Below are 15,870 nucleotides of genomic sequence, written 5' to 3'. Positions count from 1 at the left end.
ACATGGTCCCTGATGGATACCAAGTCCTAAGCAGTTTTCTTGCTTCAGGCGGTTTATAAATACAAATAAAGATATATATGCAGAAGAGACTAGGAAAAAAGGGGTAGGGCTCGTTTTCTAAAACTCATCACCTTGCAAGGCATGTAAACAGTTTGCAAAGTAAAGCTTCCAAAACGGAGTTACCTAAGAGTAAGTTATATATTAAGAACCCATTTTTGTACCTTTATTTATAGCCAATATAGAGACCAATTGTTTAAGAGACCCCTATGCATTATAGTGTCAGAATCAGTCAAATTAATACAATGGAAGAACTGCCCGACTTCAAGGAACAAGCCAAGCTTTACATAGAAACATATAGAAACATAGAAATGACGGCAGAAGAAGACCAAACGGCCCATCCAGTCTGCCCAGCAAGCTTCACACATTTTTTCTCTCATACTTATCTATTTCTCTTAGCTCTTGGTTCTATTTCCCTTCCTCCCCCACCATTAATGTAGAGAGCAGTGATGGAGCTGCATCCAAGTGAAATATCTAGCTTGATTAGTTAGGGGTAGTAGGGGTAGTAACCGCCGCAATAAGCAAGCTACACCCATGCTCATTTGTTTTTTCCCAGACTATGTTATACAGCCCTTATTGGTTGTTTTTCTTCTCCCCTGCCATTGAAGCAGAGAGCTATGCTGGATATGCATCTTTAGTACTGCACCCTCCTCTGTCTTTTTCAGAGACTAGTTTAGTGTTCTTTGGATCTTACGGTCTTAATCATCGATTTAAAAGAAAAGGAGGTACTTTAACATAAAAAAAAAAAAAAAAAAGAAAAAGGAGGTATCTACATCCCTCAAAGCAGATGTAGAAACTAAGTTAAGCTCTCTAAAATTGGACACAACAGATCTTTCTGACACACTATGAGGATCTTAAGAACACCGACATCTTTCGAGCAGAATTAAGACATTTTAAAAACAAAACGTTTTTGTCTAGACACTGTTGAATATGACAAAGGGTTTACATACTCCTGGAAGGGGCCGAAAACAACTGATAATAAAAGCTACTTTCGCACAATCTGATGATTCCTTAGAAAGTGATGAATTTGAATCATCTTCATCCTGTTCTACCTCTTTTTTTAGAAGCAGGCAATATAGGAAAGAGGATCAAGAGGGGTTGGCAACAGACACAGAGGGGACAAGGTTGGTTCCTTCACCCGCTCACAGAACCAATGAATCCAACAAGTAGACGGAGCCAGTTTTCTACTCCATTGATAGTATATGATAATGAAGTTGCATGCTGAAGTTTATTATTCAAGCTATCAGACAAAAACAATTAACCCAGGATGAGAAGGGAGTTCTTGCAAAAGGTTTCTCTTTTGTACATTTAATTTACAAATAGGCTTGGAGAAATTGGTAAGGAAATTACAATTACATTTATTCTTTGCCAATCAAACAGAAACCAGCAGTAACAGTTCAATTATCAAAAGTCGACCCAGGTGGACACCACCAGGTCCACTGGATCCAATCTGGTTTACTTTCAGAGAATCGGTTTTGAGAAACCCATCTCCTTGTTTGAAAAAAAAAAAAAAAAAGTTTCCATTTCCCTAGCACAATTTGTCTAAAAATGAGAAGACAGTGCTTAGAGATTTGCAAAAGGATGGCAAAATAGTCATCAAGCAAGCTGATAAAGGAGGTGGGGTAGTTGTACTCAACCGTAGTGATTATCGTAAATAAACCAGAAGGCAGTTGGATGATCTTCAATGCTATAAAAAGTTATCTATGGATCCCACCAATCAGTTACAGAGAGGAGCACCCGGGAGGAGGTGTAGCGCTTTATGTCTGGGATGGCATAGAGTCCAACAGGATAAACATCATGCATGAGACTAAATACAAAATTGAATCTTTATGGGTAGAAATCCCTTATGTGTTGGGGAAGACTATAGTGATAGGCGTATACTACCGTCCACCTGGTCAAGATGGTGAGACGTACAGTGAAATGCTAAGGGAAATTAGGAAAGCTAACCAAATTGGTAGTGCGGTAATAATGGGAGACTTCAATTACCTCTATACAAAGGACGTCGCAAGCTACAAGTTTTTCATTTTTCTGTGCATTAAATTATTTAAAGCTGTGGACCATCATACCACCCTAGGTTGGTTAGGCAGTAAGCCAAGCTCTCAACCACAACGGGTCATATTTAATCATCGGTCCGTTAAAGTCTCTAATTCCTCAGGATGCTGCTTTATTGTTAAATCAAATTTTTTTCTTTTTTCTTATGTTTTTTCTTATGTTATAAAAGATATTCTTAATATGACGGTGTTGTATTAGTGTGAGACGGTATTTCCTTACTTGTGCTGAGTGCCGCCACACTTCATAGTGCTGCCGCGCTTTATAGATGAAGGTTGTTCAGGAATTTCTTCCGATTTTGAAACGCTTGTGCAGTCCGACGTACGTTTTGCTTCGCGCTGCTTCAAGGACTGTATCCACATCGGAGAGTTATTGTGCCTGAACTTAGAAAATGCAAGGTTTAATTGCCGTCAAAATTCACTTGGTACTCAATACCCCGGTTTGGCGCCCGTCAATTCACATGGTACTTAATACCTTTTAAAATAAAAACGGTCATGACACCACATGTACTTCAGGAACAAATTCTGCACCAAAACTTCTTAAGATCATATGTGCACTTTCCCAAAAGGATTGTGAAGTAGAAACATTTGAAATCCCAACTTATCGCATTCAGCCGCCTAGTCCTCTTGTCGGCGTTCTGCTGAATTGCCGCGAGATCTGACATGATTTTATACAGAATCACCCTACTGCACCTGTGTGCTTGATTTGGCAGACGAGTGGATTCACATGAAGTGAATCCACTCTATGTCCTTGTTAAGGCCACCAGGGGTCACTGTGTGCAATTGGAAAATCCAACGTTGTTCACATTGTTGAAGTTTTTTAACTCGATCCCCTTTTCTCCAGTGTGCTTTGATGACTTCTAAGATAGTCCATTTAATATCAGAAAAAATATGATTGCAGTCTTTAAAGTGTGCTACTAGTGGTTCCTCAATGCGACCCGTGTTGAGGCAACATTTGTGTTCTGTTAATCTGATTCTAAACGGACGTTTAGTCATGCCCACGTAAATAAGTGGGCATGGACAAATTATAGCATACACAACAAAAGAAGTTCTACACGTTGCTTGAGGCAAGGACACTATTCGTCCCGATGATAATGTGGATTGTAGTCTGTGGTGATTTTAAAGCACAATGAGCGCAATTCTTACAGCATTTCTAAGTTCAGGCACAATAACTCTCCGATGTGGATACAGTCCCTGAAGCAGCGCGAAGCGAAACGTACGTCGGACTGCACAAGCGTTTCAAAATCGGAAGAAATTCCTGAACAACCTTCATCTATAAAGCGCGGCAGCGCTATGAAGCGCGGCGGTGCTCAACACAAGTAAGGAAATAGTCTCACACTAATACAACACCGTCATATTAAGAATATCTTTTATAACATAAGAAAAAACATAAGGAAAAAAGAAAAAAAATTTTGATTTAACAATAAAGCAGCATCCTGAGGAATTAGAGACTTTAACGGACTGATGATTAAATATGACCCATTGTGGTTGAGAGCTTGGCTTACTGCCTAACCAACCTAGGGTGGTATGATGGTCCACAGCTTTAAATAATTTAATGCACAGAAAAATGAAAAACTTGTAGCTTGCGACGTCCTTTGTATAGAGATAAGTGTAGCTCGTTGCACTTTAGCAATTAACTGTTCTTTTATAGTAGACTTCAATTACCCCAATATTGACTGGGTAAATGGATCATCGGGACATGCTAGAGAGATAACGTTCCTGGACTGAATAAATGATAGCTTTATGGAGCAATTGGTTCAGGAACCGACGAGAGAGGGAGCAATTTTAGATCTAATTCTCAGTGGAGCACAGGAATTGGTGAGAGAGGTAACATTGGTGGGGCCACTTGGCAATAGTGATCATAATATGATCAAATTTGATTTAATGACTGTAAGAGGAACAGTATGCCAATCCACGGCTCTTGTGCTAAACTTTCAAAAGGGAACTTTGATAAAATGAGAAAAATTGTTAGAAAAAAACTGAAAGGAGCAGCTACAAAAGTAAAAAATGTCCAAGAGATGTGGTCATTGTTAAAAAATACCATTCTAGAAGCACAGTCCAGATGTATTCCACACATTAAGAAGGTGGAAAGAAGGCAAAACGATTACCGGCATGGTTAAAAAGGGGAGGTGAAAGAAGCTATTTTTAGCCAAAGATCTTCATTCAAAAATTGGAAGAAGGATCCAACAGAAGAAAATAGGATAAAGCATAAACGTTGGCAAGTTAAATGTAGCCATTGATAAGACAGGCTAAGAGAGAATTTGAAAAGAAGTTAGCCGTAGAGGCAAAAACTCACAGTAAAAACTTTTTAAAAATATATCCGAAGCAGAAAGCCTATGAGGGAGTCAGTTGGACCGTTAGATGATCGAGGGGTTAAAGGGGCACTTAGAGAAGATAAGACCATTGCGGAAAAATTAAATGATTTCTTTGCTTCGGTGTTTACTGAAGAGGATGTTGAGGAGGTAGCCATGATGGAGGTTTTCATGGGTAATGATTCAGATGGACTGAATCAAATCACGGCGAACCTAGAAGATGTGGTAGACCTGATTGACAAACTGAAGAGTAGTAAATCACCTGGACCGGATGGTATACACCCCAGAGTTCTGAAGGAACTAAAAAATGAAATTTCAGACCTGTTAGTAAAAATTTGTAACCTATCATTAAAATCATCCATTGTACCTGAAGACTGGAGGATAGCAAATGTAACCCCAATATTTAAAAAGGGCTCCAGGGGCGATCCGGGAAACTACAGACCGGTTAGCCTGACTTCAGTGCCAAGAAAAATAATGGAAAGTGTTCTAATCATCAAAATCACAGAACATATAGAAAGACATGGTTTAATGGAACAAAGTCAGCATGGCTTTACCCAAGGCAAGTTTTGCCTCACAAATCTGCTTCACTTTTTTGAAGGAGTTAATAAACATGTGGATAAAGGTGAACCGGTAGATGTAGCATACTTGGATTTTCAGAAGGCATTTGACAAAGTTCCTCAGGAGAGGCTTCTAGGAAAAGTAAAAAGTCATGGGATAGGTGGCGATGTCCTTTCATGGATTGCAAACTGGTTAAAAGACAGGAAACAGAGAGTAGGATTAAATGGACAATTTTCTCAGTGGAAGGGAGTGATCAGTGGAGTGCCTCAGGGATCTGTATTGGGACCCTTACTTTTTAATATATTCATAAATGATCTGGAAAGAAATACGACGAGTGAGATAATCAAGTTTGCAGATGACACAAAATTGTTCAGAGTAGTTAAATCACAAGCAGATTGTGATAAATTGCAGGAAGACCTTGTGAGACTGGAAAATTGGGCATCCAAATGGCAGATGAAATTTAATGTGGATAAGTGCAAGGTGATGCATATAGGGAAAAATAACCCATGCTATAATTACACAATGTTGGGTTCCATATTAGGTGCTACAACCAAGAAAGAGATCTAGGTGTCATAGTGGATAACACATTGAAATCGTCGGTTCAGTGTGCTGCGGCAGTCAAAAAAGCAAACAGAATGTTGGGAATTATTAGAAAGGGAATGGTGAACAAAACGGAAAATGTCATAATGCCTCTGTAATCGCTCCATGGGTGAGACCGCACCTTGAATACTGTGTACAATTCTGGTTGCCGCATCTCAAAAAAGATATAATTGCGATGGAGAAGGTACAGAGAAGGGCTACCAAAATGATAAGGGGAATGGAACAGCTCCCCTATGAGGAAAGACTAAAGAGGTTAGGACTTTTCAGCTTGGAGAAGAGACAGCTGAGGGGGGATATGATAGAGGTGTTTAAAATCATGAGAGGTCTAGAACGGGTAGATGTGAATAGGTTATTTACTCTTTTGGATAATAGAAAGACTAGGGGGCACTCCATGAAGTTAGCATGTGGCACATTTAAAACTAATCGGAGAAAGTTCTTTTTCCCTCAACGCACAATTAAACCCTGGAATTTATTGCCAGGAGATGTGGTTAGTGCAGTTAATGTAGCTGGGTTTAAACTATTTAACTATTGACTGTGCCTTGAGTCACCTGATCATAAGCAGTTATTGCCAAGATCAGGCATCTGAGGTTTTTACCTCCAGTTTGAGCAATCACTATACTTTTAAATAAAAAAGTTTACTACGGGCCTCTCTTTCACCATGAGGTTTGACAGATGATATTTGGGTACTTAGCATAAGCTCTGAAAACTGCAATACAATGACAGGAAGAGGAAAAAATTAAAAAAAAGGAAACTTTACCTTTTTTTCTCAGGCTTGGAAGAAACTTTGGTGAAGTAATCTGTAATTTTTGAGTCGCTTTTCCCACAATGCCTGGCACTCTTGCAGTCTGAAGAGTCGGAAACGACACCAGGTCTCTCTCTATCCCGAAGCACTATGTCCATGTCATTCCCTTTGCCAGGCAGCTTTTCCCGTGAGGGAACAGTTGTAACTGCAGCACCTCTGGAAGATAAACGCGACTTGGTAAACTCTGCCTTATCACCAGCATGTGGCTGGATTTTGGAAGATCCGCTTCCAGCTTTTGAAAATTCAGCATCTTCACTCCCATCAGGAAAGGAACTATACTTTTCATTGGCCTCCGAACCCTGGAAGCTATTATTTGAGGTATCTATATCCATCGGAGACCCAGGCTCGCTATCTTTCTCCATGGCTACAGGAGATTCTGCTGAACTGCTCTGATACTTGTTCAGGTTACTGTCAAAGCTAGATTCAGACTCCTCCAATCCGGCATCTGAGAGAGGGCTTTCTATATCCTCCTTCCCTACATTAAAAAGGTTTCCTGGACTGCAGTTCTCAGACTGCGACAAGCTATCCGAGGACACCTCTGCTCCTGGGGTAATGTCCTTTGCTAGCTGTGGTGCAGACTGTGTATTAGTTATCCCTGAAGAAAGGTTCATGGCAAATAATTTAGGCTCTCCACAGCCTATGTGAATCTGAGAATCATTTTTAAGTTGTTGGTCCACCAACGACAGTCCTTTCACCGATTTGGTATTTGAAGGTTGTTTGCTGTTCAGTCCTTCTGATTCACGTTCAAATGGGCTCCCCAAAGGAGGCTCACTTAGAGGTTTAGTGCTTTTAATAGGCGATCTTGGGTCAGGCTGCTGGAAAAGAATGGACATCTCTCTCTGATCGGAGTTACAAAAATTATCATCTTTTTTAACAGAACTCATCCCAGTCTCCAATTCAGAGTTATTACTGCTATTCTGCAAACTGAAGGGAGAAAGAAAAGGCAGAGGTTATGACTGTAAGCATAAAAGGGAGGGACACTAAAACAAATCAAGAACAAAACAATCCCAAAGAAAACATATCTGCTCTATGATCTGTAAAAGACAAATTGTCTTTTTTTTTTTTTTCAGTTTAAAGATTTTATTAATCAAGCTTTCCAAACAAACAGTGTAAAAAACATAAAGCAATACAAGTGTCACTTGTGTTACATAATCGCATCAAGGCTTATAGAAAACCTGCATTCTCACCAGGTTTAGACATGGTTTTTATCTTTTGTTTCCCCCTTCCCCCCACCCCCTAAATTAATGAATCAAAAGATAAATGTTCTTATCTCACATAATCAATTAATGTGCTATATGAAAGAAGCGGCTGCATATTTTAATCCTGGGGGAATTCTGCACTATTGCAGAATTTATGCATATATACTTCTCCTGCACAGAATTTCCATTTTCTGTGTGGAATTTGGAGCAGGCCCCGACGTGCTGTGAGCAGAGCCCATCCCGCTCGCAGTGAAGATGGTCCAGGCTCTAGCATGCCATGAGCAGAGCCCATTCCACTTATGGCAAAGATGGAGCATGCCTGTATATAGAGGGGTGTAGGGTGTGTGTGTGTGTGTGTGTGTGTGTGTGTGTTGCTTATTTGTTTATGAGAAAGGGAGCCAGTGTGTGTTTGTGTGAGAGAGAAAGGGAGTCTGTTCAACACAGAGAGGGAGCCTATATGAGGGGATGTGTATGTGCATGAGAGAGAGAGAGGGACAGAGGGAATCTATGTGAGGGGCAGTACAGAGAGAGGGTCAAACTCTGGGAGTGGAGATAAAGTGGAAGCGGTTGAGCCTAGAGGGGGAGGGGAGAAATAGTGGCGGGTGGAAGAGTTTGGGCCTGAGAGAGCAAAGTGAAAGAAGACTGGCCAGTGGAGTAGGGAGAGAGGATAGAAGGGAAACTCTTACAATGTACTTCTATGGAAATTCTGCTCCATATTTAGAACTTTGCATCTAAGTAATAACTTTTTCTGTATTACATTTTAAATTAATTTTTATTAAAGACTGTCATGGATATTGTGTTATTTTGATGAATATAAAGTATGCAGAATTTCAAATTTGTGTGTGCACAGAATTTAAAATATTTTTGTGCAGAACTCCCCTAGGGCAAGTCCAGAAAAAGCATCACTCCATGTCTCATGATTCCTTTAAGATGTGCAGAGCTGACTCAGTGGGTCAGGCTAATAAAAAGTTAATCACCTCAACTTGTTTTTCACCTTTATTTCTATATAGCCACATGAACTAACATCGCTCTAACACAAACATTACTGGGGAAAAAAAGCTAAATTCCGAATAGGGTAGGTATTGTAACTTTCTTCATGCGCATTTCAAATATTGCAACATACATGTGGAACGGGTTTCTTTTTGTATTCCTTTAAATTAAATATTTTGTATTTATAGTGACTCTGGTTGACTTAGTCCAGCCCATAGACACGAACCATTTTTCATCCCTGTAAATTTAATGTGATAAAATCTGTTGTAATATTTCAGAAAAAGTATTTTTTGGGGGGTTAGATGGACTAAGATCTTTTATGTGCATTCCTAGAATGGCTCCAGATGAAATATCCCCATGTTGTCTTCTCCCACCACTATAAACCATATTTGTAAATGAGATGAATGCCCAGCTTTTTTTTTTTGTATTGAGAAAGAAGATCAGAGTGAGACCATCTCCAGTTTCATCTATCTAAAACAATGAAAACATTTTTCACAGAATGGATCATACCTCTTTGTTCTAGCTGTGTTTTGGTCTGGAGTTTCCAAACAAGAGCTGGTTGTCACCTCTTCGAGAACTGAAAGAGAAACGCAAGTACTGCTTGAAAAAATCTTCAGAGAAATAGCCATGTTAGTCTGGTGTAGCAAAAATGACAGAAGTCGAGTGGCACCTTATAGGCTAACCAGTTTATTAAAGCATGAGTTCTTAAGAACAGAGTCCACCTCGAAAGCACATGCTTTAATAAGTTAGTTAGCTTATAAAGGTACCACTCAATTCCTATCATTTTTGCAAGTACTGCATAGCTCACAATACACCAGAGAGACAGAACCAGCAGCTTGCCATTAGTTGTAAGAAGCTTATGTTTTCACATTTGTCCATGGTATAAAATGTCATTTTGAGTATGAACACAAAAACATATGACAACATGGGGTCTACAGCTGTTCTCTTCACTATGCCAGAAGCTCTGACACTTAGTTACCACAGTTCTATCCCTATCATAAAGATAGTTAAAAGTCTTATGGTTTCATCATTACCAAGCTTGTGTCTAATGGGAAATCTCAAAGATGTTTTTGCTAGTACTTTACATTATTTAGGTAGAACCTAAAACAGAGCCCTTTTTCTCCTGTTGTCTCAGATTTTGCTGCTGCTGTATTATAATTCACTCCAGGTGAGGTAGAGCTCCTATTGGCTTCCTGGGCATTTATGGCAATTTATTCCTTTTGATTATGCCATGCTGCGTACATTCCATGGTTTTAAGAAACAGCAGTAGTCCCTTCAGCCATCATCAGTATAAAAATTGTTAGCGGTTGTAGGAACTAAATGTCACAGATTTCTCAGCTTTGAAAACCATTTCCTTTGGCTTCTGATAATTAGTCATCAGATCATGCACCATAACAATGAGCACCTCCAATGTGTCCTCCCTCTGCCTGTCAATCATATCCCCTTCCAACAGACCACCTCCAAAAGTATCATGGGTCTTAGAGATACTTGGAATTTAAGAAGGCCACCCCTTCTTCTATCATAGTTTAAATATCCTTTTTTGGTAGAATGAGGCCCAACAGAATTATCAAAATCCCTCAGACAGTATAAGAAATCATAAATGTGGGGACAACATGGCCGCCACCCTTGAAGCACGCTGAAGAGCTCTCTCTCCACTTCTTTTTACCTTTGACTAATATTTCCTTGTAAAAAATGCCTCACTCTAAAAGGAAAGCCAAGATTAGGGAGAATATAGTTTCTTCTCCAATATCTGAGGATCATCAGCTATGGATTGATAGCTTTTTCGCAGTCCCGCCAATAACGCCATTGGAAGGAGCAGCCGCTGCAACTGCTGACAGGAGTGGACTTCAGCGTTGCTGACTGAAGGAGTTTCGTTGAGTCCCGGCGCACCTACAATGCCTTCCCCACCGTTTAATATCTTACCAAATGGATCGATGATTCAACCTGGTAATTTTGACCAGAGGGTAGCCGTGATGCCGGGGGAAGAGCTCGAGCCGATGGGCCTTGTAGGAGGAAGGGTGATGCCCTTAGTTATGCTGCCTGAGAGCCCTGGCCGGGCCTCAGGCTCAACCGGCCCAATTGACCCTTCTGGAGTTGGGGACGGCGATTCCATCCCCTTGGGATCAGATGTCATCTCAAAGGCATGTTCTGTTAGAACTTCTTTGATTAAACCTCCGGTGATTACTATGGACTCTTTATGGACTGCTTTGGTCTCTTTAGAGTTTTATTTTGGATATTAAACAATGGATATCAACTATGGATGAAACTGTTAATACTCTTGAAGGAAAGGTGGGACAAACAGACACTCTGTTAACATACAAAGAAGATTGAGAATATTAAAAATGCTTTGAAAACTTTGAATCTTCGTATACTTAACTTCCCATGTGTTAAGATTTAAACAAATTCTTAGGTTAAACTAGTTTATCTAACTAAGATATTGGGATTTCCACCAGATAATATGCCTACTATTTAAAAAATGTATTGTCTGCCTAAAGATCAACAGAATTGAGATCTCTTGATCAACAATTACCTGAGCAATCTATAAATTTATCCGATATCTTAGAGATGTCTTTAGATACAATGGTAACTGATCGTGCTACTTTGTCGGTTTCATTTACCTTTGTCTCTGATAAAAATGCTGTACTAAAACGTTTTCGCAAGAAAAACCTTTTATTGTTCTATGGCCAAAAAATATGAATCTATCCTGATTTAGCAAGGGCCACTCAGTTACAGAGGAAAATGTTTCTTGAAATGAGAGCTGAAGCTTCATCATGTGGAGCTAAATTTCTATTGAGATATCCATGCAAATGTTTAATATACAAGCAAGTTTGCTTACCGTAAATAGTGTTTCCGTAGATAGCAGGATGAATTAAGCCATGCTGTCTGGGAGTGTGGACGTGACCGGGAGTAGGCGGAGTTTTCCTCCGTGAGTCACAGAGCTTTGACTCTGCAGCTGCGCGGTAATCTTCCCGCACGAACCTCCATTTTCCCTCAGTCTCTTTGTAGCCATGCAAGAAGTAACAATTGAACTGTCCTTTGTGTGACTGTCTAGGGAGGCGGGTGGGATCGCATGGTTAATTCATCCTGCCATCTACGAAAACACCGTTTACGGTAAGCAAACTTGCTTTTTCCTGTCGATGGCAGGGCTGAATTAGCCAGCCATGCTGTCTGAGAGTCCCAAGCTTCCAAGTTGTGTCCATGTAGTTATGTTTTTTAGAAGGTCAGGATACCAACCCTTAGGAAGAGTAGACAGTCTCATCAGTTTTGAAGGGTTGACAAGACTGCTGGGCCTAGCACCGCATCATAGGCCGCTTGTTGTTGAAGTCAATAGTGTGATGTGAAGGTATGAATGGAGGACCAAGTAGCTGCTTTGCAGATGTCCAGTAACTGAATTTTTCTCAAGTGGGCAACTGATGCTGCTGTGGCGTGTATCTGGTGCGCCTGAGGCTTCTTGTCGAGTGATTGAACGCTTGTTATAACAGAACTGAATGCATTGCGATAACCAACTGGCCATGGTCCTCTTAGAGACCCTGGTCAACCAGTCCAGGGTCGTTGGGTTAAAGGAAAGGAAGAGCTGAGAAAGGCCTGGAAGGAGATTGAGTTTGTTTATAGTAAGCTAGAGCTCGTTTACAGTCTAGCAAGTGCAGGAGCCGGTCTCGCTCATTGTGATGAGGCTTCGACATGCAGATTGCTAGAGTTGATGGTCTTATTAAGATGAAAGCGGAGACCACCTTGCGAAGGAAGGTGGGGATGAGGTCAAAGGGTAACCTTGTTGTGGTAAAACTAAGTAAGGAGGGTAGTGAACCAAGGCTTGCAATTCACTCACTCTCCTAGCTGATGTGATGGCCACCAGGAATACCATTTTCTAGGTGAGGTATTTTACGTGGCATGTGTCTAAAGGCTCAAAAGGAGACATCATGAGCTGTTCTAGGATAATGTTCAGATCCCAGGGTACAGCTGGCTTCGTCACCGGCGGTGAAGCATGCCCCGCATGAATCTGGAGACCAAAGGATGATTAGAAATGGGAAGACCATTGTGAGGATGATGAAAAGCCGCAATAGCACTGATATGCACGTGAACTGACGTGGTAGCCAGACCAGCTTGGTAAAGAGTATGGAGGTACTCCAGTAGATGTATGGCGGTAGAGGAGAACGGATCTACTTCCGTGGTTTGCACCATGCAGCATAGCAATGACATTTCCCTGCATAGTTGAGTCTGATTGAAGGCTTCCTGGATGCTGTAAGTATATCTTCTACCTGGGAAGACAGACAGAGGTGGTTCAATATTTGTCTTTCAATCTCCACGCTGTCAGATGGAGGGATTGATGCATTGGATGAAGGAGGGAGCCTCCTTCTTGTGTTAGCAGTTGGTGGGCCCATGGAAAGTCGAATGAGATAATCATACCATGGTTGTCTCAGCCAGGCTGGAGCTATGAGAATCATGTCCGCTATGTCTTGAATACATTTCTGAATTGTCCTTTATATTAGCAGTATGGGAGGGTGGGCGTACAGCAAGTTCTCTGTCCAAGGAATGAGGAAGGCATCCGATGCGTACCGAAGGTTGCTGGGGTAAATGGAGCAAAAGACTTGTGCTTGCCGGTTGTCTTCCGTGGCAAAGAGGTCGATTGCCGGGAAGGCCCACTGTTGGAATATGGTGAGGGCTACTTCTCGATTTAAAAGTCCATTCATGCGGGTAAAAACCCTGCTCAGGCGATCCGCCGTGATATTGTCCAGACCCGGCAGGTAGCTGGCCTGGAGTGATACGTCGGACGCGTTCACCCAATGCAGTATCCGAAGTGCTTCTCGACAGTGTCCATGAACTGGACCCTCCTTCTTTGTTTATGTAAAACATGGCGACTTGATTGTCGGTGTACACCATGAGGCGTTTTCCCTGGATTTGAGAGAAGGTCTGTAGCGCTTTCGAAATTGCGCATAATTCTAGGAGGTTGATCTGGTATTTGGATTCCTGGGGAGACCACAACCCCTGAGTTTTGAGATTGGCGAGATGGGCTCCCCAACCTTTCCTGGAAGCATCTGTCGTGAGTGTCAGCTGATGAGGAAGCACTCAGAAGGGGGCTCCTGAGGATAGGTTGGTGGGAGAGAGCCACCATTGAATGTCCGTGATCATTGGTCTGGTTAGGTGTATCTTGGTTGTAGGAACAGAGACCATTGATATTTTAGGCCCCATTGTAAGCGGCGCATGTGTAGTCTCGTGTAGGGAACCACAAGAATAGTGGCTGCCATATGACCCGACAGTTGAAGTATTTGGCGTGCCGAGGCATGAGATTGGCTGCATATCTTCTGCACCAGGCAGGAGCGAGTTTGAATTCTGTCCTGTGGAAGGTAGACTCTCTCTTCTACTGTATTGATGAGGGCCCCGATGAAGTGCAGTGACTGGGTAGGTTGAGATGTGATTTTTCATAATTTGTTAGTAATCCCAGGGTTTGTAGGAAATTTATCGTGCGCACCGCGTGCACCCGCAGAGTAGTCTGGTCTGTTGCCACTAATAGCCAGTCATCCAGATAGGGAAAGATCTGGATCAATAGTTGTCAGATGAGCCACCACCACCGCTAAGCATTTGTAAATACTCTTGGGGCTGAGGACAGGCCAAATGGTAGGACCTTTACTGATAGTGTCTGTTCTGAACTCAAAACAGAGGTAGCGCCAGGAAGAGGGGGTGCATGGGTATATGGGAGTACGCTTCCTTCAGGTCGATGGAACACATCCAGTCGTTTGGTTGCAGGAGAGGCAGGATGTTTTTGAGAGAGATATCTTGGATCTTTTCTTCTGAATATGTTTGTTTGAGGTTCCGTAAATCTAGAATGGGGCGAAGGCCCCTGACTTTTTTGGAATGAGAAAGTATTGGGAATAGAATCCCTGATTCTGTTGTTGATGAGGGATTGTTTTGAACAGGCTTTTCTGTCCGGAGGAATGGTAATGGGTCGATGTATTCGAAGAGGAGGTACATGAAGGGATTGAAGAGCCATGAAATTCAGGCAATAACCCTCTCGGATGATGTTGAGAACCCAACCATCTAGGAGATAGACTCCCATTACTGTAAAAATATTGGAGGCGACCTCCTATAAAAGGGCGGCAGGAGTTGGCTCGATGAGACTCAAAGCAGGCGGCTGTTTTTGTGGAACTGCCGGGCCTTGTTTAGGTTGTCATTGTTGGCGTGGCCATCCCCGTGACTGATAGGGTTGATTTGAGGGTCTTGGCTGACAGTAGTGCGGTGACCGATATGCAGGAAAAGGTCTGAATTGTCCCCTTGGGTAGGATCTTCTTTTGTAGGAAGGGTAAAATCTTCGAGGCGCTGCATGATGTTCAGAGGGGGAAATCAGAGAGAGCACTGCAGTACTTTGCTCTTTTAGGTGGGAAACAGTGTCCCCACATTTGTCGCCAAACAAGTTGTCTCCCATGCAAGGTATGTCCGCCAACTTGTCATGGACATCTTCACGAATCGCGCTTGCCCTTAACCAAGCAAGGCTCCAGGCAGCGATAGCGGCTGAAGAATGCCTCGTAAACTGACCTAAGCAAGTGGCATAGGCCTTCTTCCATATCTAGGAAGGGCTGCGGCAAGGTGTTCTCAGCCAAGAGACAAATTAGACGTAACTTCTGTAGACACTCGTTTAAATACTGCGTCATATAGAATTGATGGTGGTGGATTTTTGTGGACAATATGGAAGCGTGGTACACCCTATGGCCAAAATCATCCTTTTATGATCCTTACCCGGAGGCGCATTTGCGTGAAGTTTTGATCATTTTGCCTTTGCCAAAGCAGACTCTACCACAATGGAATTGTGGGGTAGCTGGGTAGAGTGTAGAGTTCCTCATTCGATATTTAGATCTCTTTTTTCGTGACACGGCCATGGTTCGAAAAAGGGGTTTCCCACATCTTGTAGAGGATTCCGTCCAAACTGAATGGGGTGGTAAAGCCCGTCAGTTCTGGTAGCATCTCAAAGATTTTTTAAGATACCCAACACTTCGGCCCGGGGATCCGGAATTTTACCGGTCTCCACATTAAGTAGATTTCCCGCCTTGTCAATAAATTTGCATAGGAGAGATCCTCCGGTGGTGAATATGGTTCTGGCAATCCTTCTGGTGGATCCAAAGGCATGCCTGTAGAGGAACTCGGAGATGATGTGGATGAGATTTGCGAATCCGGACTGTGTGGGGGAACTAGAATTGGAGATGGAAAGTTGGCCGGGTCAGCTGGTCTAGGAGTCGTCGTTGTCAGTGGTGAAGGCTCAGGCACCGGTGGTTTGGATCCTGCTTGCATAGATTCCAGATCCTCAAAGAAAGAGC

The 15,870-nt window shown here is 42.1% G+C and overlaps 1 protein-coding gene across 1 annotated transcript in view; it reads right to left on the bottom strand.

Annotated features, from left to right (window-relative positions):
* The window catches only part of PARG (poly(ADP-ribose) glycohydrolase), a 511,630-nt gene that overhangs the window by 486,871 nt on the left and 8,889 nt on the right, over positions 1-15,870 (bottom strand). The window contains exons 2-3 of the mRNA XM_029610698.1: positions 9,077-9,143; positions 6,333-7,301 (exon numbers count right to left, since the gene is read on the bottom strand). Of these exons, the coding sequence (XP_029466558.1) occupies positions 6,333-7,301; positions 9,077-9,143 (1,036 nt within the window). The remainder of the gene's footprint in view (positions 1-6,332; positions 7,302-9,076; positions 9,144-15,870) is intronic.

The sequence above is a fragment of the Rhinatrema bivittatum genome, chromosome 7, assembly GCF_901001135.1.
Source record: "Rhinatrema bivittatum chromosome 7, aRhiBiv1.1, whole genome shotgun sequence".
Classification (NCBI taxonomy): Eukaryota; Metazoa; Chordata; class Amphibia; order Gymnophiona; family Rhinatrematidae; genus Rhinatrema; species Rhinatrema bivittatum.
Note: the sequence above shows the minus strand (reverse complement) of the source record. Positions and strands in the feature narration are given on the sequence as shown.